The following is a 23,745-nucleotide window of genomic DNA, read 5'->3' as shown; positions in this document are numbered from 1 at the left end:
TCCTGGAACTAGCTCTTGTAAACCAGGCTGGCCTCGAACTCACAGAGATCCTCCTGCCTCTGCCTCCAGAGTGCTGGAATTAAAAGCATGTACCATCACCACCCAGCAAGAGACATCTTAATTTGTGTGGCTGTTACCTAAATCCTGAAGTCACTTTGTGTTAAAAGTATGGAAGTCTCTAAAACCCCCAAGCATCTTCCTGAGGATGCCTTTAGGACTGAGCCTGGGGTGGGGGTGGGGGAAGGGAACTGTATAATTAGTTGGGCTAATGAAAACGTAAGTTGTTAGTCAACTACAAAGCCACATGCATTGTTATCACCAACTTTAACAATAATTGTATTTTTAATGAATATTAGTTTGACTCATCTCTTAAAATGCAGCCACTGAGAATGGAAGCCAGCCATTAATATGCCATCATGGGTTTTGCCAAACAGCCCAGGCTAAGGAGCCCACGGGTTCCGATCTGCTGCTCTTAGCTACTCTATGGGTCTGGTCCTAGGCCACTCACTGTCTCAGTAATTCCTGCTAAGAAAATTTCTGATTCTTTTTTTAAATTTATTTATTTATTATATATACACTTTCCAGGAGACAGTGCCAGATCTCATTTCAGATGGTTGTGAGCCACCATGTGGTTGCTGGGAATTGAATCAGGACCCCTGGAAGAGCAGCCAGTGCTCTTAACCTCTGAGTCATCTCTCCAGCCCCCAGAATTTCTGATTCTTATTAACTCTCTGATAGCCCTTTTCTTTCAAATCTGGAATTTTACATTTTAAAACAAATGATTCCCCCTTCTCCTTAGAACTAAACAAACATGTAAAACCATGCTAATTTCATTGCAAGAAAACAATTTCCGTTCAAAATGTGTGTCACTTAGTCAAGATTATTTCTTGAAACTTAAAAAAAAAAAGATGTGACACAAAAACAAGATGTTTATTCAACGTTCAAACAGCTATAATGACGTTTTGATCAAAACGTGGCCATTTGAACTAAGTCTGGTGTTACCTCGGGAACGCCAAGTTTTCTGCAAGCTTCCAGGAAGTTTTCCACATTCCTCCTGCACTTGGCCATGCTGAGTTTGGGCTAGAAATGCAAACATACAAAAACAACAGAGTATTAAGATAAAATGCGATCCAGAAACATCCATCTAGAGACAAAAAACGAGTGTGGGTCATATTCTTGGACTGTGTGTGCAAACGCAGATATTTATATGTGCTTGGTAGAGAGAGGTTTCGAGAGACACAAGTATGCAATGCTTATGCGCTGACAGGGATGTATGCCAGCTGCTCACACATCTAAGCTATCTGTGTATGTGCACACAAAAACTCACATCATATAGATGGATAGCCCATTTTAGTTCACCTAAAAATATACCACAAACATCAGCTTTCTCCAACAACAAATGTCTTTCTATACTAAGGGTTAAAAATCCATGAGGCTATCTCCTCAACAAACAAACAAACAACAAACAAACAAACAAAAAGTTGAATTAGAAAGACACATAAGAGGGAAATAGCATTAAAAATGGCAGATTTAACCCAGCGCTTCACTGCTGCACTGCCCTTCACGTCAATGACCTGGAAAGCACAGATGGATCACAGGTTCATTTGATTCATACAGAAAATAAAATTGATGATAAAATTTTAAACACTTCTTAGCATTTTTTTTTTAAAAAAATATTCCACTATTAATTTCCTTTAGAAGGAAAGCAAAAAGTATGGCTGAAACAACTGGGCTGAGAGGCTAAACAAGCACTTTCCCTCGTGGCGGATGAGAGAGTCATCTCACAAGCACCCCAGAGACACAGGACAGCTGTGCACAGCCACACACAGACGGGGAGCAGAGAGAACACAGGGAATAGAGAAGAACAGATTCTAGAGGAAGGGAGGTCCCACAGGTCCAACGCCGGCATCCTGTACTCTTAGTTCAGGGACAGTTCTGTGGCAGTGTAAGGTTAAAGGTTCAGCCTCACCACTGGTAATCAAAACTCCCATTAATCACACCAAGTGGGATGCCAATGTTTTGCTTACAGCCTGGAAAAACTGAAGAAGTGAATTTTTCTCCTCCTGAAGCAATCTTTACTATGTGGAGGATGGCAATGACTCTATCTGAACTACCTTCCCTGGGCTTGGCATTACAAAACCATACACCATGGGGCTCAAGAAATGAAAGACCAGAACGCTTAATGCTTGCAGTAGCATGGTCAGGACAGCCACCCTCGGCATTGCTGATGCAACGGTGCAGATGCAATCGTATTGGCTGTCTACTCCACACACGCTGCATTTGCTGCTGAAGGCGTGACAGAGGAACAAAAGGACACAGCCTCAGGCCACACAGCTCTAGCGTAGCTGGAGACAACAGCCTGAAGAAGGGGTAGCGTGACATGGGGGAGTCATTACCGGTGATGTTTGCAGTGAGGGAAACACAAAGGAACTACATTCTCCTGTGTCAGAGGAGGAACTGTGGTGGGCACCAGGGGTCCAGGTTCTATGGCTACAGCAGGGCTGGGTCCATCCAAAACTGCTTGAGGGGCTGGCAAGATGGCTTAGGAGGTAAAGGCACCTGCAGCCAAGCCTAACGACCTGAATTCAATTCCAGGTACTCACAGTAGGAGACGATAACCCACTCCTGTAACTTACCCCGTGATCTCTACATAACCACTGTGGCAAATACATGTCTACACACACGCACGCACAGGCACTATCACATACACATCCTAACTTTAAAAATAAAAACACTTCAAGCAGACCACAGGAGAATTTTTGGTAAGTGGGCATTTAGAAGTGAGTTGCAACAAACAGACTCCTGCAGCAGATGGTAAGAAGGATGATCAGGAAGGGTATGGTGCAGACAATTTAGACTCCCACAGATTTTAAATATACATATATTTAAATATATATATAGTGTATATAAGATCATAATTCTAAACACAAATGTATGGAGCATGCTAAAGACAGAAGAACACTGTTTTCTGCTATTTTCTCCTACCAACCACTGTTTCCTATGTGTTTCCAATTTAAAAAGTTATTAAAATGAAAAGATCTCTTTAAAAGTATGGTGTTTTTCCTGAAACATAAATAAAAGTGTAAGGGTTCACGATTCTTTACGTCTCCTAACACCTTGCAAGGTGACAGTGCACATTCTGCTGGGAAGCCAGAGAATCCAGCATATCTCAAAAAACTGACAGTTGGGCGCACAGCTCACCCAGTGTCATGGGGAATTAATTGGCTTAGTAGCTAAGAGAGGATCCAAGAGCAGTTCCTAGCATGCAAGGCTGCCAACTCCAGCTCCAGGGGATCCAATGCCCGAGGAGGCCAGAAGAGGGCATTGGATCCTCCGGAGCTGGCTGAGGGGAAAAAAAAAGTGGCCATATTTTTGAAAAGGAAAAAGCAGAGTGAACATTATAGAAAAGAAGCTGAGAGCTGAAATGAGACAATCAGCTACTCTCTGCTGCCAGGACAAAACAGAGTAGAACAAAAACTGTCCTAGCGAGAGCTCCCTGAAGCGGAGGGCAGGGGTTTCAACAAGCGGTCACCTGACACACTGATTACATGGTCGAAATTGTACCTTGAGACGAGTGGTTCAGCTACATATAAACAGGGACGGTGGCGGTGGCTCATTTATGGGACTTGTCTCTCCAGTACCTCACATCATCCTCTCAGGAGCAGGTCTATTTCAGAAAGGGGTGTATCAAGCTAAAGACAGGACGCAACCTGCTCAAAGCTTTCAGACATAGATCGGGAATCCATGGTTGCCTTTTCGCCCCTGAGCTCCTCAACTTTCCCCAATACACCCAATCTGTTGACATAAACTCTTTCTGCTCTTATCTGTAAACCCTACGTGGACTTCACAGATAAGCCTATCTCTGATTCCTCCACTCTTGCAGGCAGGATCACAAGCTGCCCCTGTAGCTTTCTCCCACCTGTCCCAGGCACTGTGATATCTAGGACAAGGGTACAGCTCAATGGGAAAGCACCTGCTTGGCAGACAGAGGCCCTGGGTCTGATTCCTGGCAGAGGAAGGAGAGGAAGGAAGATGGGAAGGGAGGAGAAAAAGTAGCGGAGTGGTGCCTGGTGCTGGGATTGGTCGGTGACTCAGGATGCTTTCTGTGTTCACGTATCTCCATAAGCTACTGCAAGATCCCCAATGATGAACAGAGATCTGTCAAGCACTGGGGAGGTTGAAGCAGGAGGGCTCGACTTGGGCTAGCTAGTGAATAGCTAGTGAAGCCCTACTGAGAAAAAAATCATGAGAGAGACCACTAAGAGAAAGCCTTCAACCAGACAGCCTTCTGAAGAGATACCTCACTGTTTAAATACCCTTTTGTGCGGGTCAAATCTGTGCTCTATGGCCTTAAACCAGCATACTGACTCGTAACTTCTTTAGACTCCACACCTGAGACAGCTATTTTCTGTCTTTCCCACACATGTTTTTTTAACAGGCTCCCTTTACTGAAAGTGCTGCTTTCTCCAACTCCTTGCTTCACGCCATTCTTCTGGTTGTATGGGGCCCAATGGAAGGGTTCCGGGCAGACTCCTGGAGATCCCACTAGCATCTTTAACCAACAACTCCATGCAAAGAGAGCCTGTCTAACGTCAGTTTCCCTCTCTCTGGCCTTACTTACAACTGCGGGTGAGGGGACATGGATGCTGGCGACAGAGCGCGGGCGGATGTGGTTGGCCAGGTGGCAGAGCACAACGCCGTCCATGAGTGCGGCCCCGAGGTCTTCATGGAGGGTCACTTTCAACCTCATTTCGATGCTCTGGGGATGGAAAGCAGAAAGAGCCAGTTGCTATGGGCACCAAAGCAAGTTCAGTGTTAACACAGCTGGATGCATGAACTGGAGGACTGTTCTCAATGAGGGTACAAGGGCAAGAATTCCGGAGGTATGGAGGTGGCTCTGTCAGTGAAGTGTTTGCAAGGGCCCAAGCTTGATACCAGAATCCAGAGAGTCTGGTATGGTACTCTATGCCTGTAATTCCAGCAATGGGGAGGTGAAGTCTGGAGGGTCCCTGAGGTTACCTAGCCAGCCAGCCTAGTCAGCAAGGCTCAGGTCAGGGAGAGAAAGACCCTGACTCAGACACAAAAATGTAGATGGCAGCTGAGGTCATCTCCTGGCCACCACACATACGTGCACATTCACACACACATGCATGCACACACACACCACACACGCATACTCACATGCACAGACATACATACACACCCCAGGCAGAGAGAATGTTTGGAAAACACTCATGCTAAATATTTTCAAACATATTTTTTTTTTCGGTTTTTCGAGAGAGGGTTTCTCTGTGGTTTTGGAGCCTGTCCTTGAACTAGCTCTTGTAGACCAGGCTGGTCTCGAACTCACAGAGATCCACCTGCCTCTGCCTCCCGAGTGCTGGGATTAAAGGTCAAACATTTTTTTAAAACCCTCTGTATAAAGACGGATTCAGTTGTCCTGATACGGTTTAATTAAAACTGCAGTAATAAGAAAATCCTCTTGTAGTTTGTTTCTGAGACAGAAGCACATGTAACCCAGGCTAGAATCAAACTCTCTGTGTAGCCGAGGATAACCCTGAACTCCTAGTCCCCCTGCCTCCACATCCTCAGGACTGGAATTACCCATCTGTGTGACCACACCTGGAATCACTTAAGTTCAGTATGTTCCTAGCTTTGGTTATGAGAATATAAAAACAGAATGAATGGATTAATAAAGACCAAATCTGGCTAGATCACTGAGTTGACATGGGGTAGGAGGGGGATGAAGGAAGCATTTTAGTCAAGAAATCAATTAATTATCCTTATTCTAAATATTAAACTGAAGAAATGGCTTAGCAGCCAAGAGCACATACTTATAGTGCTATATTAATTGTGTTTAAATAAATAAAGCTTGCCTGAATATCAGAATGCAAAACAGACACACTAGTCAGTCATACAGGGCAGGCAGTGGTGGTGCACGCCTTTAATGCCAGCACTAGAGAGGAAAATAAAGCAGGAGGAGACAGGAACTCGCTCTCTTTCAGTCTGAAAATTTCATATAGAGTAAGAGATCTCTGGTGGCCTGGCTGCTTTGCTTCTCTGAACCCCAATATCTGTCTCTGGGTTTTGATTATTCTTGCTACACCTACTGCTCTTTTGGAAGACCTGAGTTCAGTTCCTACCACCCATGTCAAGCTGCTCACAACTGCCTGTAACTCCAGCTCTAGGGGATTCCACACCCCCTTCTGGCCTCTGCTGGTACTGCATTCATACACATGCCCACATTCAGACATAGACATAAGCACATAATTTAAAATAAATAAATTAGATTTGAATTTTGAAACAATGCAGGGGAATTAGAAAGCAAGACATGGAGGTTTCATAAGCTATTTGCCAAATTTTCCCAATGACAACAACTTGGAAAACAACCGTGGCATTGTGTGTCAAGGTACACAAGGCTCTTTCCCGAAGGCGCCCAGGGGATGGGTGTCCCCCCTTGAACTCTTCGCACATGTCACTCCTTTACAGGCTCCCAAGCTCGGTCCCTCTGTTTTCAGTTTGCTTTCTCTCCTGGCCTTAAAGTCACGTCTGTCACCCTGTCATTCTGGCTCATCCCACAGCATCTCCTCTCTGCTGCGGCTCCTCTGCACCAGGTGTCTTCACTTTGGACAATGCATTTTTCAGTTCCACACATCCACTTGGTCCTCCTTTGCTGAGATGTCCTGGTTCCTTGGTTTACCACTCTATGGCTTCTTCTCCCGGGACTATGTCAGTCATGACTCAATGAGGTCTCTCTAGTGTGGCTGCTTGAAAAATCTGTTCCACGGTTCGAGGTATTCTTTTTACCCTTGCAGTGCTGGGGATCAAAGTGGGGTCTTCCATGAAGACAAGTGAATCTGACCCCACCACTCTGCCAGTAAATGACATCTCCAGTTTCTCTCGAGTAATCTTGACAACCATGCCAGATCAGAGCTGTCATCTGTGGGCTGTCTTCTCACAGGGTTTATGATCCTCCCAAACCCTTGGTTTGCAGACTGATTTTTCAATTGAAATCCAGGCACTTTTTGCATTGTGTTGTGAGATTCAGGTTTATTTAAAACTCAGATTTAGACAGATCTGTTTAAGGATACTAGTCTGATATAAAATGAAAGACTCCCACCATGTTATGGCGAGACTAACGTAGAGGTCTAAGTTTTCCACTTGGCCTCAGGAAGGGGGCAGGATGGTAGCGGTCGTCCTCTGGTGAGGTTCCAGAGGAATGACCCAGGCTCCACACAGGTCTCCCCTGACTCTGTGAGAGCAGACAGGCTCCTTACTAGTGAGGGTAAATTTCTGGTTTCTACCTTGGCTTTGCTGACACCACTCCCACAGGATGGTCTCTGACTCGGCCCTTGCCAGTAGGGCACGGGTGGACTAGCATCTTTTCTCTGATGTCCAGAGCAAGCACAACACCAATAGTCTGGAAGTTCTCTGTCTTGCTAGACCACTCATTACCCAGCTGTCTGGGTAGAGGACACAAGCTTTCAATGTGTGTGCATTATTGTCTCTGGCTCCAGAGAGATGTGAGGTGAGACAAAACCTCACAGAGCTCAAGGCCATGTTATTCTTCAAGTTTCACGCCTGGCCCTGCAGGGGACTTAGCTTGTGCAGGTGTGCTTACTGGAAGGACGGTGAAGGGTGGGACTAGTCTATCCTTTAGCAAGAAATCAACTTTAAATTCCAAGCAAAAGCTGCTGCTAAGGCAGAAGCTCTTTGGAACTGAGTAACAGCCATGAAGGGACAGCTAACTTAGTGACTTGCAATGAGTGAAAATTGGAAGGAGTTCACGAAGCTGGACATTCAGAACAGATCTGTGTGTAGGCACTGTGTGTGTGTGTGTGGTATATGTATGTAAATGTATATATATGTGCAGATGTGTGGTATGTGGATGTATGTGTGTGGTGTATGTGTATATGTGTGTGTATGTGTGTAGGCACCATGTATGTGTGTGTGTGTCTGTGTGGTGTGTGTATGTGTGCATGTGTATGTGTGGTATATGTATGTAAATGTATATATATGTGTAGATGTGTGGTATGTGTATGTATATGTGTATAGTGTATGTATATATGTGTGCATGTATGTGTGTAGGCACCGTGTGTGTGTGTGTGTGTGTGTGTTGCACACGTATGGGTATGCGTGGGTGTGCATGGCATGCATGTAAGAAGATCAGTTGTCGGTTTGGAGGTTCTTCCTCACTCTCTGCTTTATTTTTGGAAACAGGAATGCTTACTTTTACCTGGGTCTTCACCAACTAACCACAGGGATCCACTTGTCTATGCCTTACCAAAGCTGGTGCAGCTGTTTGGGTGAGAATGGACCCCATGCTTGGTTTCCAGTTGGTGAAACTGTTTGGAAAGACTTGAGAAGGTGTGTCACTGGGGAGAGGGCTTTTGTCAGAGAAAGGTTTCAACATAAAATCTGCAGCCTCTCAGAAGAAGCCTTCTCGCCCTCTGCGGCCCTCACCATAATAGGTCTGTTTGAATGAGTAACTTACAGGCCATCTTCCACAGCTGACACCAGCTTCTTCCTTGGTGACGGGACTGTTAGTGTCTTATACAAATGTATCATTTTCCTATGCAGACACAAAGACCTTTGGAGTGCCCATGAGGTTCCACAGCACCCATGAACAAACACATTCCCAATCCCCACCATTATGAAGCTGAAAGTCTTGGACGGCATTCAGGCAAGCCTTCACCTTCAACAGGAATTCAAATGGTTTGCTTATTACAGGGTGGATTTCAAAGCTCTGACTGATTTGGAATACAAACTTCAGAATACTACATATATGCCTTTAAACTAGCAAAATATTACTATTAGGCAAATAGACGACAGGCATTCTTTCACGATATATCAGAACTCACTGCAGGTCTTCAGTATAAGCAGAAACTGAAACTCAAGGCTAAGTGACTCACGCAGTAACAAACAGTCCAGCAGGGACCGACCTAGCTGGATCTGTAACTGGGATGTGTGCAATGCTTCGGGAAGGCGTTTGCCACACACAGAACGCTGCTGGGACTGTGACCCTCACGCTCAGTCACGTGCCACCCCCAGTACCTCGCGGAGCTGCTCCACCAGCTCCTTTTCTTCTCTCATTTGCTCCATCTTCCTCCGAATCGTAAACTGTGGGTCTACGGATTCCAGGTTTCTCTGAGGTCTTAGAAACACTGCAACCGAGATGGGGGAAAAGATCAATCTGTGTTGCTACACAGGACTATTCCTAGTACAGCTAAATAAATTATTTATTATATATTTATCCCAAAGTATTGATCATTCACAGAAGCAAGGAAATTCCAGGATCACAGCAAAGGTTTGACGTGCGTAATCAAAGGGAAATTATCTCGAGCTATGGTTCCAGGTTGTGTGGACTGCAAAGCTGTCTTGTGGTGACTGACTGAATAAACCAGAGGGGGATGGGTCTCATGGGGTGAGGAGGAGAACACGCCATCACCCACACCTCTCACTTCTCCTGTTTCCTCCATTCTAACTGACATTCTAATCATATGCTTTATCTTTCTTTAAATCTAAGTAATTTAGGTCAAAAAAGAAGGTACTAGAATTGTTTTATATGTTAAAAATAGGTGCAGAGAACTGTTCTTGTTAGCTTCACATTTAGTAAGCCTCTATCAAGAACTAGGTAATGACATGAGGGGCAATATATTTGAGAATGGGATGGAAAAATTCTGTCTGTCCTATCATCTAGGTGTGCAGAGTCAGCTCTTTACAGATGTGCTCGGATTAATGTCGAAAAGACTGGCGGAACTACAGGCGGCTTCATCACCGCTGGCTCAGGGACCTTTGACTTCCTACTAGAGCAGAGGTTGAAAACAGTGCTTGCTCTAGAGTAGTTCAGAAAATCCATACTCTCGGGGCTCAGTAGATAAGAGCACTGTCTGGTCTTCCAAAGGACCCAGGTTCAACTCCAGCCCCGACAAGATGGTTCACAATTGTCTGTGACTCCAGTTCCAGAGGACCTGAAGCCCTCTTAGGGCCTCTGAGGGCATCAGAGATGTAGATGGTAAACAGACATACATGAAAGACAAAACATCCATGTGCATAAAATAAAAATAAATCTTTTTTTAAAAGTTAACAAGAAAAGAAAATCTCTAACTCTCCTGGGCTGAATGTGTAGCTTGTTCAGCATATATGAAGTCCTGGGTTCAGACCCTAGCACTGTATAGATCAGAACAGAATGAACAGACAATGGGGAAAAAAACTCATAAAAATCAAATGCACTAAACTTCTCAGTGATAACAACAGTTGAGATAATTAAAATACATTCCACATATGACTTTCCACCAACTCTGCACCTGTGGAGGAATGCTGGGGACAGGACTTCTAAAAGCCAAGTGGATTAGGAAGGCTGTGTTTGCGAGGCCATTTTTGCTGGCTATAAGGAGGTCTCAGGAATCCAGGAGAGCACAGCTCTTGTAGAAATTGAAGGTGTGCGTGCCAGAGCTGAAACTGAACTCTCCTTAGGCAAGAGATGTGTGTACAGAAGAAAAGAACAACCTAGAGACTCCTGGAGGCAAACCGAACAAAACCAGAATAATCTGGGGAAAGATAACTCTGGCCCCTGGAAACAGCGACCTGGTTCACGCCAAATTCCAAAGCAAGCTTTTTGCAAAGGCCAGTGAATATGAAGTCTGTGTGATGCTGTACCTCTTCCAGGTTGAAGCTAATGGAAAGTACATAAAGAAAACTGGATTTGCTGCCTTATAAAAAATATTCTACATGTGAAGAATTTAGTAGCCAGGCACTTAATCCCAGCACTTGCAAGAGGCAGATGGATCTCTGTGAGTTAGCGACCAGCTTGGTCTATATAGCGAGTCACATGCCAGCCAGAGCTAGACAGTGAAGTCCTGTCTCAAACGGGGGTGTGTGGGGGGGTGATTGTAGCAGGTTAATTTTTTCTTACTAGAGATTTTTTAGCCTAGAGACACAAAGCTATTAGAGGCAGGATGATCTGGTTCTCTCGGTGTGGACTTTTAGATTTGGCTGGGAGGTGGTGGCAGTGCTGACTCACTAGGGACAGCTTGGGCAGAGAATTCCCACGTCAGAAGTCACCACCGTCTAGCAAGTGACAGGGACACCACAACCTCAGTAGTTCCACCCGCTGTCCTTTAAACAGCGCTGATACAAAGAGTCTATGGCCATTCTGTCATTGCCTACAAGGTCACTTTAGGAATGACCTTAGCTTATTACACTTTAAAAATTAAATACGGCTGGCAAACACAACACTTGTGGGGGGATTGTGTGTTCTTGATGGACTTAAATATGGAATGCTATGAGATCGTATCCATCTGAATCCTCCAGTTCTCTTCCTACATGAGTTCAGAGATGCCAGAAGCAGTACTGAGATGCTTGGGTGGATGAGAAGTTTGACGCAATCTTTGATTTAGTTCTTGGAGAATAAGGCTGATCTAGTGCGTACAAGGCTTTCTGGAATGGCAGAATGGAGCCTGTGCCCTGGACTTACGAGGGAAGCAAACTGAGAAGTCCCTGGTAAAAGAAGCCATGTCACAGGAGTCTCTGAAGTAAGACCAATTGGAAGGGAGGGAGGGAGGGAGGGAGGGAGGGAGGGAGGGAGGGAGGGAGGGAGGGAAAGAAAGCCAAAGCTAGCAAAAGAAGAATAATGTGATCCAGTCAGTGGGGGGAGAGTTACAAAAGAAAGCGAGGGTAAGTTGGCAAATTAGAAGCAATGGAAGCAGAGTCATGGGAAGAGAAACGTGGCGTAAACCCTAAAAGCAACTTCATGTCGCAGAGATGTTAACCGAATTTACCAAAAAAGTCAAGGAATGTGGACGGAGCTGGGTAATGCACCCATATGTCACCAAGGGGCGCCTCGACCCCACTCCAACAGCCCTACTGTTTGCTGTGGAGGTCATTTCCCTTCTGCATTTATTCCTGGGTAAATCTTATCTAATCCGGCCTGCTAGATATTTTCAATATGTTTTTATTGGACGATTCCATTCTGAATATGAAAATCTGAGGAAGTTGAGTGAACTGTGAACTCTGGCTTCACTGCACACGATCCACGCATCTGTGCTGGCAGAGCCTGCGAGGGATATTGGGGTCATGCGATGAGATCTGCCTTTTCATTCCCTGACATGCCTGCTTATTTTACATTCCTGCGCCTCTTCGCGACAAAACCTGCACACCGGGGTGTTCATTCTGTGAACAGACAGCCATCAAAAAAAAAAAAAAAAAAGTATTTCAACTGTAGCTTACAGTTTTAAACAAATGCTTCAAATGTAGATATATTATTGGACATGAGGAGTATATGTAGTGTATACAGTAAAATTATACAATTATTATAAATACTATGGGCTATTTAAGAATTTTAAACAAACTTTTTTTGGTTTGGGGTTTTTTGTTTTGTTTTGTTTTGTTTTGTTTTTTGTTTTTCAAGATAGAATTTCCCAGTAGTTATGGAGCCAGTCCTGGAACTAGCTCTTGTAGACCAGGCTGGACTTGAACTCACTGAGATCCACCTGCCTCTGCCTTCGGAGTGCTGGGATTAAGTGTGTGCCACAACTGCCTGACTGGAGAGAAAGTTCTAAACACAGGCCTGTGGAGGATGGTGAGGTACGCATATAAAGGATTCTACTGATCTTTCCACTGGCCTCTTCACTTTCTCCTCACAGTCGCTGCTTCCCGTGCACATCCAAAGACGTTTGTCTGTATCTCTTGGCACGCATCACTCTGTATTACTGCATGCTATACGCGACTCCGGAAGAGCCGGTGGCATGCTCTACTGCACCCCACAAAGCAGTGCCGGCACAGGCTTGTTGGTGAGCAAAGTAAACAAGTGTTTCAGATCTCTCAGGAAGGAGGGATGCACCTCGAGATACCTTTGCAGAAATGACCTCGTCCTGATGACTAGCTTCTCGAATTCTCTCACAGAACGACACCAAATTACTTTCCAGGTCTGAACACATTAACCTCCAAAATAAAAGTCACACAACAGCGACGCCAGCGTTCACCTAAGGTCTCTGAATCTGGAACCAGACTTTCTAATCTGAAGCCAGAGCTGAAAGTCACTAAGGAAATGTCCCACACCCTCAGGGCTACACTGTCCTCACAAAGAGATGGAGATATCTGCAAACTGGCCGGAGGTGGTCGGCCACTCACCCGCTCTTCTGTGAAGATCAATTTTAAATAAGTCGAAATTAGTAGAAGGCCAGGATGGGTTTCCAACTTCTAAGGGAATGGGGAAAGGGAAGACTCAGCCACAGAAGAAGGCCTGACAGCTAAGGCAGAAGAAGAGGGTGAGTTCCCAGAAATGATCAGATGGAAGGAAAGCCACCCCAGCCGGTGGCAGAAGCAGGCAGGGTCACTGATGGACTTCCACACCATTTGTCCTGATCAGCAGACTGACTTTAGAATCTGTGGGTCTCCAGATGCCCAAGGTCTGTCCAGCCTGCTTGTCATTTAAAAAAAAACAAACAAACAAACAACAACAAAAAACTCTTTGAAGAATATGTTACAAAGGAAATGGTGAATTTAAAATGAGCTCAGTTTTGAACAAAATGTTGGAAGGGACTTGAATAAAGGAAGGTTTTGTGTGGAAAGTGAGGCAATAAGCAAAGGGATGGATATTCCAAGTTTGCCACCGTTAATAACCAAAAGTTATATTATGGTAGTCTAAGCTAACATTTACAAGGCTGGACAACTACGGGCATCAGATAATAAAGACACCGGAGAGACAGGCAAAGGTGGAAATAATCATTGCTGGACATGCCGAGAAGGCCTAGCGTAGAGCAGTCCGGCTCTATGGAAGCCCTGGGAACAACACGGAGAGCTTGCTGCCATGATCCTCCGCTCCTCTACCGCACGGCTTCTTCAGCTGAGCAAGAACACACACCACAGTCACAAGGCGAAGTCAAACACACAGGGAATGAGGACAAACACACTTGGGACAAATCAAATAAAGAAACACACAGGGAATGAGGACAAACACACTTGGGACAAATCAAATAAAGAAAAATGAACTATGTCTGACATGATTGCCCAATCCAGAGGAATCCTGAAAACAATCCTTTTATCGTTGCTGTGGTACTATGCGGTAAGTCACTGGAGTTGTTACACACGGAGAAAAGGTCATGGAATAAATGCAACGCTATTTTATTTTCAGATGTTCATTACTGGCTGTCGGCACCTCAGAATTCCTAATAAAAAGAAGGCCTGGCCTAGAGCCTTGCATATCAGGTCCTTACTGGTGCAATGAATGTAGATTTGTCTGACAGAAGACACTCAAGAGCTGGGAATGCAGGCCTCCCTAATCCCTGTCTCACAGCGACATCCACACAACCTCTAGATATTCTGATAGTGATCGGTTCACATACCAGCAGAGAAATTCTGCTGTTTAAAAGTTTCAAATCTTTCCCAGATTTGGAAAAAAAAAAAAGTCCTCTGGTTTCAGAATTCATACCCAAGGAAATATCGACTCACACATAAGCGTTTCATGCCAGGCTTACTTCCGGTAAGCAACATCGCACCATTAACAACTGGGCTTTGAGAAGAACAGAAACTCCTCTTTCTGGTTGATCATTTATTCTTAAACTAAAGAACGGCTTATCAACAAAGTTTCCACCAAACCAGAATTTAAAGCAGGATAACATAAGGAGGGGATTTTGTTTCATGATCTTTTTTTTTTTTTTAATCATGCTTATTTTCAGTGAAAAATATTAGACCACCAGTTCTCAACTTGGGGATCAGGACTCCTTTGGGGATGAACAACCCTTTCACAGGGGTTGCCTAAGACCATCAGAAAAAATCAGATATTTACAGTTCCTAACAGTAGCAAAATTATAGTCATGAAGGAGCAACGAAATAATTTTATGGCAGGGGTCACTGCAGCATGAGGAACTGTATTAAAGGGCCATAATATTAGGAAGGTTGAGAACCATTGATTTAGACAACTATGAAATACTATTATTTCTTATAGAATCAGTCTATCAGAATATGCATTATTCTTTAGTAAGCTGGAAATGTGGCTGAATTTTAAGCAGAGATCGCAGTAAGTGTTCTAACTTCATTTTCTAAGCACTGTAGAGACGACAGACGACACAGTTGGCATCAGAAAACACACGTACAGCTGTGTGTGCGTGGCGGTGAAGCCTCACATCTCATTTTACTATTTTCTTCTAGCCCTTTGGAGTTTGAGGTAAAATGTTTACAACTAGTGTTAAACCAGAACAGAGATTTATATAGATGTGGTATATAGTTCTAAATAATTTAATTTCTATTTGAACTACTTGAGCTATCTAATAAGACAAAATTAGGATATTCATATTAAGACTCTCTGGGTGTTCCCAATTTTTAAAAATGTATACTTATTATGATCAGACTAACTCAGTATCCTCAGTATCCTAATGTGAGTGAGTTCACACCAAAAAAGTATAAAAGTCAAAATGTATTAAAACTTTGGGGGAAAAAAAAGAGTCATTTCTTTTCATTTTTAGAAACTGTTCAATATCAACATTATTTCCAGTGCAAAACTCTAGGATTCACCATGATACCTTAGAATTGCCTTTAAATCCCCCATGTGGTAAATATAGACAATAAAAGATCAACCTTATTTTTTGAGGCAGGGCTCCACTATATATATGGCCTCAGGTAGCCTCAAACTCTACCCTCCTGCCTCAGCCTGCCCTATGCTGATGTTATAGGAGTGTATCACCACACCCACATTCTAAACCCTGATGTGTGAGCTCAAATCTTTGCAGATGAACAGACAAACCAACCAAACCCCAAGCAGAGCAGGTAGAGAGAAGACAGCAGTGTGAAACCCTCCCCAGACTCAGCACCCTGGGGTACGTAAACTGTCCCACCATCAGCCCTTGGGCAAGAGCTCACATGCACTTGTCTAGACTTCGCCTTGGAGGCTTCCCGAGTAAGGAGCATGCAGGTCAGTAGCTACTGTCTGTAGCTACACACTAAGCAATGTGCGGTACAGTCACTGGTTCATCCACAGAAGCATTGAAGAAGAGACAAAACACCTACCATTGTCAGTGTCTCCTTCAGATGGAACACTGTAGCTAGAGTTGTCCCATGTTTGTGCCTGCGTAAGTTTGTTGAAGGAGATAGGAGGGAGAATGAGGGCTGGGTCTGCAGGAGAGCGAGAGAGCCAGGTGGACAGATGCACAAGGACCAGGGGGAACCAAAGGGGCCGCAGCATTTCACGCGTGGCATAGGGTTCGTATGGAAATGAAGTGGATTTCGTTACATGGGATTTAAATTCAAATGCACAATATAGGAGGAGAATGAAGGATGGTGCATGGAATAAGAAGAACGATAAAAACTGAGCGTTAGTACTCTTTGGTCACATACTTCGCATGCAGTTAATAGCCGTAATCTTAACGGTTCAACAAGCCTGCGGTCTAGAGTCCTAATGGGTCATGGCAGCAGAGGGCAGAGATCATCATTTATGCAGCTGAGAGGAAAAGGCCTACCCGCCGGCCTTTGCAGGCCCTTCTAACCACCTAACCAGCAGATACAACAGCACAGTTCAGCCAGAGCTGCAGGGCACATAGACAAAGCTCAAAGTGGATAAATGTATCTGCTATTTAAAAACAAAAGGATTCCAAGAGTGTTGCATATGCTAATGCTTTTTAAAAATCAAGATAGTAGATTTTAAAGACACTCCTATAAGGTTTCATAGGGTGTTTAACTAAGAACTGACCTCATTAACTCTTCCTTTAACCCTTGAAGTGCTTTATAAATCACTTTACAATGTTGCTCAATAAAACGGTTTCTGAATATTCAGTACACATAATATAGAAGAAAAAAAACCCTCAAGAACTTCTGAGTTAGCTATTTATAAAATGATAAGACATCTTATCTTTGGGCTTAATATCCAGAAAGTAATTTCACTGCGTAGTTAACAAATCTGCAATTGGAAACTTGGGAAGGAAATAGCATTTGTTTTCTCCAGCTTAAAATAAATATTCTCATTTTCACCTTGTCACAGTACTGGAATTGGGCACAGTGTGGGCACAAGGCAACCTCTGACTTGGTGAGTTGAGGCTGGACTCTATAAACACATCAAAAGTCACTGAACCCATTTTATAACTAAATTACAGGATCCACCATCCAAAAGACTGTTAATCTTTGGAGAGTCATCCAACTTTTGATTTCGATTATGAAATGTTTTTTTACATTCTTAGAGAACTGTCCAAAAGGCTTGAAAGAGCCTGCAGCCCCACATGAGGCAGCGGAGGCAGAACCATGATTACCTCCATTTCTCCCAGAACAGAGCTGGGATTGTGAAAATCAAGGCACGGCCGAGATTTAGCTATATATGCCCAGTTTCATACATGAGGCAGCTGGTCACTTGAGTTTTATGCTATTTCATCTGGGCTTTTCCCTTCTAGAACATACTCTAGGGCTGGAGATATAGCTTGGTGGTAGAGCATTAGCCTGGCATCGGCAAGCCCCTGGGTTTAATTTCCAGGACTGAAAACCAAAAGCAAAAAGATCTAGAAACTCTGATCCCTCTAGAAGCATTTTTTCCAACTATTTCTCTCCCTTACTCTGTTCTCATGGCCTGGAAACCTCCACACCTGGCTACACGCTATCCATCAACCATGTGCTCCAAGCACAAAATATTTCCTTTCGTAAAGGAATCATCTTGTCTCTCCCATAGGTATCATCACTTCAAGTCAGAGACTTGTAATTTATCCTGTTGCCACAATGCTTCTCCTCAAAAGCTTAGAACACCTGTGTTTTCCTCCAGGTGTGCTTACATACATGTGTCCAGGGCCTTTATTAGAACCCACTTCAAAGCACTATTGGTAAATACTAAAAAAACAAAACATTTAAAACAAAGGCAGTCCTAAAAAAAAGGCAGATAGCTAGAAATATATAAAGAAAAGTACTATTCTATCGCTAGTCCTTTTTAAAGACTGAGGGTAACTTTGCCCATTGCTATAATTGTTTTTGTCAATATAGTAACACAAATCAAAATCAAGTAGGCCAAAGACACTCCCCTGTAAGAATTCTCCCCCCTGACTCCTAACCACTCATATAAGCCTTAAAATGCTCACCCTCTTGTACGAGTCAATGCAGAGGCCTTACCATGCTCAGAAAGCAACTGGGGACATCTTGGGGAGGACTCTGCCTTCAGGCTGCCCTTTAGCTCAGTGGGGCACCAGGAACCTTTAGGGTAAAGGGGACCCTTTATTTTCTGTAAGGAGAAAGTTCAAGGGAACCTTCCTTCCCTACTTGCAGGCTCCCTTTGCCTCCCCTCTGCTGTGGTTCAAAAGAAAACAGGCTGCCCATGCCTGGAACCACAGACCAGAGAGCTTGAGACAGTCACCTGACCTCCCCGAGCTGTGGCTGCGAGGATGCCAGGACCCCAGCTGAATAGAGCTGGCCATGTTCCTATTCCTCAGGTAGATGTTTGAGAGGCCCCAGAGGCACATCAGAGTTATTCAGAATAAGAATCCAGCAGAGGTCAGCATACCTGAGCGAGGCTTCAGGCCAAAGGGAGCTGTGATGTTTGCAGTCGGAGACACCGAAGGCGAGTTCTCTCTCATCTGTGGCTGAGAAGGGAAGACGATTGGGGCGAAAGTGAAGAACCAGACATACTTGTAGGATCAAGGATTATTATAAAAGCACTCTGCATTTCGCTATTCCTGCGCTGTGATGGAGTCCTGGCTTCATTCTTGGCTACAGAAAAACGTCATTCTGTAAATGCTTCAAGAGGCAGCCAGCAGACTGTTCCCAGGCACCCTAGTAAATTGTGTTACTAGCGATGTTTTTGTGGTTGCATCCAATTTTTTACTTGCTCACTATAAAAATATTTCATGATGACGTAACGCTGGCGACCCACTTCTCCTCCGACAGAGCTGAATGCATGTGTGCAATCATCCCAAAGGACACACAAGGAAGCCTCTCCAACGCGGAGGGATGAAACTACCGCTGAGCAGACTCCAGCATCTGCACGTTGACCCCACACATGCGACAACCACCGCGATGCCACCTAATTGAGTGACTTTCTGACATCTTCTGTAAAGACATTCCCACCCCTAGTTTCCAAAAGCTATTTCTCATGAAATGAACCTTTAGTTATATAGACAGCCAAACAGACTTGTGACAGTGAGTGGCAACTAATGAAAGACCCCAGAGACCACCCACTAAGTCGCCCACCCCAGCGTTAGAGACTGCCCATTTCGCCATTCATTTACTCATCCATCCCAGTGTGAGAGACTGCCCATTTCTCTGTCCGCTAACTCATCCATCCCAGTGTTCGAGACTGCCCATTTCTCCGCCCACTAACTCATCCACCCCAGCATTAGAGACTGCCCATTTCTCTGTCCACCTACTCATCCACCCCAGTGTGAGAGACTTCCCATTTCTGTGAAAGATATTCAGTTCGGTCTTCATGAACTACTTTGGCTTCCATTCATCTCAGGAACCTTACCTCGTTTGGAGAATACTGGCTCCCATTGCTCTGTAGCATCAGGTCGTTTTGCACCTTAAGGAAGAGACAAATGCACAAATTCTGTTAGCCTGTGAGAAAGAGGAGGCCAGGACTACATCTTTCCTATTTCCATCATAGCCCTGGCCCCAGAAGCACACACTGGCAAAAGTTGAATTAATCTGAGTGTGACGTAGTGAAGAGGTCATATTGCTACTTTCTAAAACTACACAGCAGTATTCATAGAAGAAAGAAAGTATCCGGAGGACACCACAGGCTAAGATAAGAGATCCCCGGTCTAGGGACCCTTCCCAAATACCTATAAATACATCTTACCTGGCTGGGTTACCAAACTGCCTGCTAGTTCCCTTCTCCATTTAAATTATGGGTTTTTAGAAATGGTCCAAGTCAGTCATTCCAAAATATCCAGAAACACATTGGGAGCTTTTAGTTTACATGCCTGAACCTCAAGTAACTTTGAAAAACCTCATTCACACATCAGTGGCAATCACTGATTACAAGAAACACTATGGAACCAACCGTGATTTACATATGATCGCTAATACAAAGTTTAGGGGTAGATATAAACACCTTCATACATGCCTTCATAAAAGTGTAAATCCAAGATGCCCATTCTGTTGAGGAGTGCTATTTAAAAACAGCCCTCTTTTATATGAGCTGAAGTGAAAACTACATTTAGAATAAGATGCCATCCATGTCCCTGCCCAGTTAAGGATCTTTGTTAGACCTGCCAGCAAGGGGTATCACGCTGACTCTTTAAGAGACTCCTTCCGGTTTTCCTCACTGTTCCCTCAAAACCTTCCTCTCTTTGATCCCATTTCTGTCCAAACCGTCAGGGTGCATTCTCACTGCATGGCCACAATGACAGATCCCCAATTTCACGTGGCCTTACAGTCATCTCCTTCATCACACCAGACCAGCGGCTCATCCCTTCCTTTGGAAGTCACAGAGAACTGCCTGCCGTGGACCCAAAGCTGCCTTGAGAAGGAAGAGAATGCCTTATGCCCAAACCGCTACTCACTGAGGCAAAGAAAACAGTTCACAGCATACTAAAATAGTAGAAAGCACTGTAAGCTGAACAGAGACAAGTTCAGGAACCTTTGACCCCGGCAAATCTTAGAAACGGGTAAGTTTGGTTTTGAGACAGGGTCTCACTCTACAGTCCAGGCTCACCTTGAACTTGGAATCCTCCTGCCTCAGTGTCATAATTATGGGTATGTGCCACCATCTGCATCAGACAGGCTGCACTTTTGTGGGAAGGTGGAACAGTAAGCCGGACCTGCCTCGGCCTGGCCAGAACATAAGTTCACCCTGGGGGACAATGTGCAGCTACAGCTTGGATGATAACAGACTTCAGCACCTGGTTTTGTGCAAGCCTTGCTGAATCAAAACGAGACACAGACAAAATCATGAACTGGGCTCAGTCTATATATAGCACATAGCAATCCTCTTCTGCCCTCTGCAAACTCATTCCACATTCCTGGAAGCACTGCTCATGACCTCCTAAGTGTGCTGGGCTTCTCGCCTTCTGCCAAGCCAAGCTTTGATGGAAAGGTTTGACGCAATCAGGCCTCGCGGAAGTTTGGACTGTAACAAGACTGAACACAAAGAGAAGGCAATGCAGTGTGATGAAATAGCTGGGCCTACCCATTACCATGGTAACAGACCCAGCCTGTTTCATGTCCTGCATCCATGAATGGGTCGTGCTAACTCCTGCATGTTTTAATAGTCATCTGAAATATACACTGCTAAGAGCTGGACCTTCGTGGTCTTGGAAGTTTCCATGGTGACACACTGTAGCATCCAGAGAATACTTATTGACGAGATGGAAGTAGAAAATCCTGATTTCGTGAAGGTTTGACTTAGAAAATTTCTGCTTTACTCTCGTGTAAAAATGCACCAATCCAACCATCACCATTTTGTTTTCCACTTTTTTTTTTTTTTTTTTTTTAAGACGGGGTTTCACACAGTTCTGGCCTGCCTCAGGCTCTTCAGATAGCCAAAGCTAACACCGAACTCCTGACCCTCCTGACTCTACCTCCTGAGTGCTGGTGACTCCGCCTCCTGAGTGCTGGTGACTCCGCCTCCTGAGTGCTGGTGTCACAGGTGTATGCTACTACGTCACTTACTGAATGGCTTCGGTACAACGGTCAACATGTTACTTCAGATTCTATTATGAAGTAGGCACTATATGAAATGATTTTGCCTCACTGCCAGCTAACAAGTACTCTGAATCCATTAGCAGTCGGCTAGGCAAAGCGACAGTGCCCACTAGGGTATGTGGCTTAAAGACATTTTCAAGGTAACGTTTTTAACTTAGCAAGAGTTTATTGGGAACAGAAACCCCTTGTGAGTCAAGAAGCACCTGTGTTGATAAGGCAGATAAACTATGAGGCACATGACCTGGCACCCAGCGAAATCTTCTTTCTCCCTCCATATCAGGAGTCTTTTTGAATAGGGACACAGTGTTGGATCGTGCCCTGGAGTTGCAGTGAGGTGTTATTTTATTTTATTTTGTCTAGAAGTCTAGTATCATCCTCACTCTGAAGTCATGCAGTAGGAGAGTGGGAGAGTCACAGGGAGCTGAAGAATCTCTGCACAGACTTGTCATCGGTCACACGGGGAAAATGAAGTGATAGTAACACAGTGATGGAATAGGCTTAGCTAATACTCGTTTGAATTAATACAAGCAATGGTAGAGAGGACACAGCAAGTCCCCAGATCTGATGGCCTGGGAAAAGCATACAACAGCACCTAGGCAATATCCAAACTGAGAATGCAGAATCTCAAGCGTGAGGAAACGTGAGACAAACAGCAAAGGAAGAACATTCCATTAGAAAGGGGAGGCTCTAGAACTGTGGCTCAGTTGGTAGAGTACTGGCCTACCACGCACGAGGCCCTGGGTTAATTCCCAGCACTAATAACCTGGACGTGGCGGTGCACATCTGTAATCCTGACACTCCAGAGGTGGAGGCAGAACAGACAGAAGCTCAAAATCACCATCTGATACACAGCGGGTCTAAGGCCAGCCTGGGGTACATTCGACCCTAGCTACAAAAGAAAAGGCCTGGCCGGGCGGTGGTGGCGCACACCTTTAATCCCAGCACTCGGGAGGCAGAGGCAGGCGGATCTCTGTGAGTTCGAGACCAGCCTGGTCTACAAGAGCTAGTTCCAGGACAGGCTCCAAAACCACAGAGAAACCCTGTCTCGAAAAACCAAAAAAAAAAAAAAAAAAAAAAAAAGGCCTAGTTGGGGCTATTGTGGCACATGTCTGTAATCCCAGAATTTGAGAGTGAGTAGTAAAATGATTAGGAGTTTAAGGCTATCTTCTGAACTATCAGAGTTCGAGAACAGCCTAGGCTACACAAGATTCAACTTCAAAACACCAAAGGCCTGTATTCTCCACACTTTCAACAACGTAGACTCATCGTTCTCAGAAATGTTGCAAAGCAAAGAAGACAATAAAGAGCCCAGAGAGATGTGTCAACCAAACGCAAAGCCTGACTCTAGGTGGAAGCCTACACTGAAGGGACAGGAACGCTCAGAGAACTACTTTCAATCAACTGATATATCTGGAATCTGGAGGGCTGACGACAGGCAAGCAGCCAATCAGCATACACTTATGAAGTGGAAGACGGAAATGTGTCCACAGAAGAGGAATGTACCCAACATGACACCGACATGCTAGGGAGGGCGGAGAGTGGCGTGCAGGCTCTCAGCTGTGTCAAAGAACTGCAGATGTGGAGAAAAGAGAGAGGTTCCACACAACAGAACAGATGCGGGAAAGCACCAGGCTGACTCTCCCTGCCCAAAGGGAAGGGGCTGGAAGTCTGCACTTCAGAAATCTTGGGTTTGAATTATTTGTAAGTACATATGAGGAGCTTGGAAACAGGGCCTTAATCTAAACCGTTTGCATTCATTTCATGTATGCCCTATACACACGGTCTGAGGGGATTTGATTCTGTGTTTTCAAAACTTTGACCTGTCATATGAGACCAAGTGCAGAATTTTATATCTGTGGTGTCCCGGTAATGCTAAAAAGAGTTTCAAGTTTTGCAACATCTTAGATTTGCCTACTAACAATATTTAGCCCGTACTGAAAAATCTATGTGGAAGATTATAATATTTTTGTAACTTTTATAGAACCTGTGATTTATTTTTATAATCCTTTTGAAGTTAAAAATATTTCCAAGTATGACATTTTTTTAAAAAGTAAGTCTCCAGGGAGGGGCTGGGAAGACAGCTCAGGAATTAAGAACGCTTCTTTCAAAAGACCTAGGTTTGAATCTCAGGACGCACAT

At 44.4% G+C, this 23,745-nt stretch overlaps 1 protein-coding gene and 1 pseudogene across 5 annotated transcripts in view; one reads left to right on the top strand and one right to left on the bottom strand.

Moving 5' to 3' along the window:
• Lrch1 (leucine rich repeats and calponin homology domain containing 1) overlaps positions 1 to 23,745 on the bottom strand; it is a 184,898-nt gene that overhangs the window by 15,677 nt on the left and 145,476 nt on the right. For 3 of the 5 annotated variants that reach the window (XM_057785984.1, XM_057785982.1, XM_057785983.1), the window contains 6 exons: positions 19,427 to 19,480; positions 18,467 to 18,545; positions 16,006 to 16,110; positions 9,055 to 9,164; positions 4,622 to 4,759; positions 1,003 to 1,080 (listed from right to left, as the gene is read on the bottom strand). In XM_057785984.1, the coding sequence (XP_057641967.1) occupies positions 1,003 to 1,080; positions 4,622 to 4,759; positions 9,055 to 9,164; positions 16,006 to 16,110; positions 18,467 to 18,545; positions 19,427 to 19,480 (564 nt within the window). The remainder of the gene's footprint in view (positions 1 to 1,002; positions 1,081 to 4,621; positions 4,760 to 9,054; positions 9,165 to 16,005; positions 16,111 to 18,466; positions 18,546 to 19,426; positions 19,481 to 23,745) is intronic. The other 2 variants (XM_057785987.1, XM_057785986.1) reach the window with 1 other exon arrangement.
• Positions 9,176 to 10,719, top strand: LOC130884804 (60S ribosomal protein L35a-like; annotated as a pseudogene).

Source organism: Chionomys nivalis, chromosome 12 (genome assembly GCF_950005125.1).
Source record: "Chionomys nivalis chromosome 12, mChiNiv1.1, whole genome shotgun sequence".
In the NCBI taxonomy this organism is placed as follows: domain Eukaryota; kingdom Metazoa; phylum Chordata; class Mammalia; order Rodentia; family Cricetidae; genus Chionomys; species Chionomys nivalis.
This window is presented reverse-complemented; position numbering and strand designations above follow the sequence as displayed.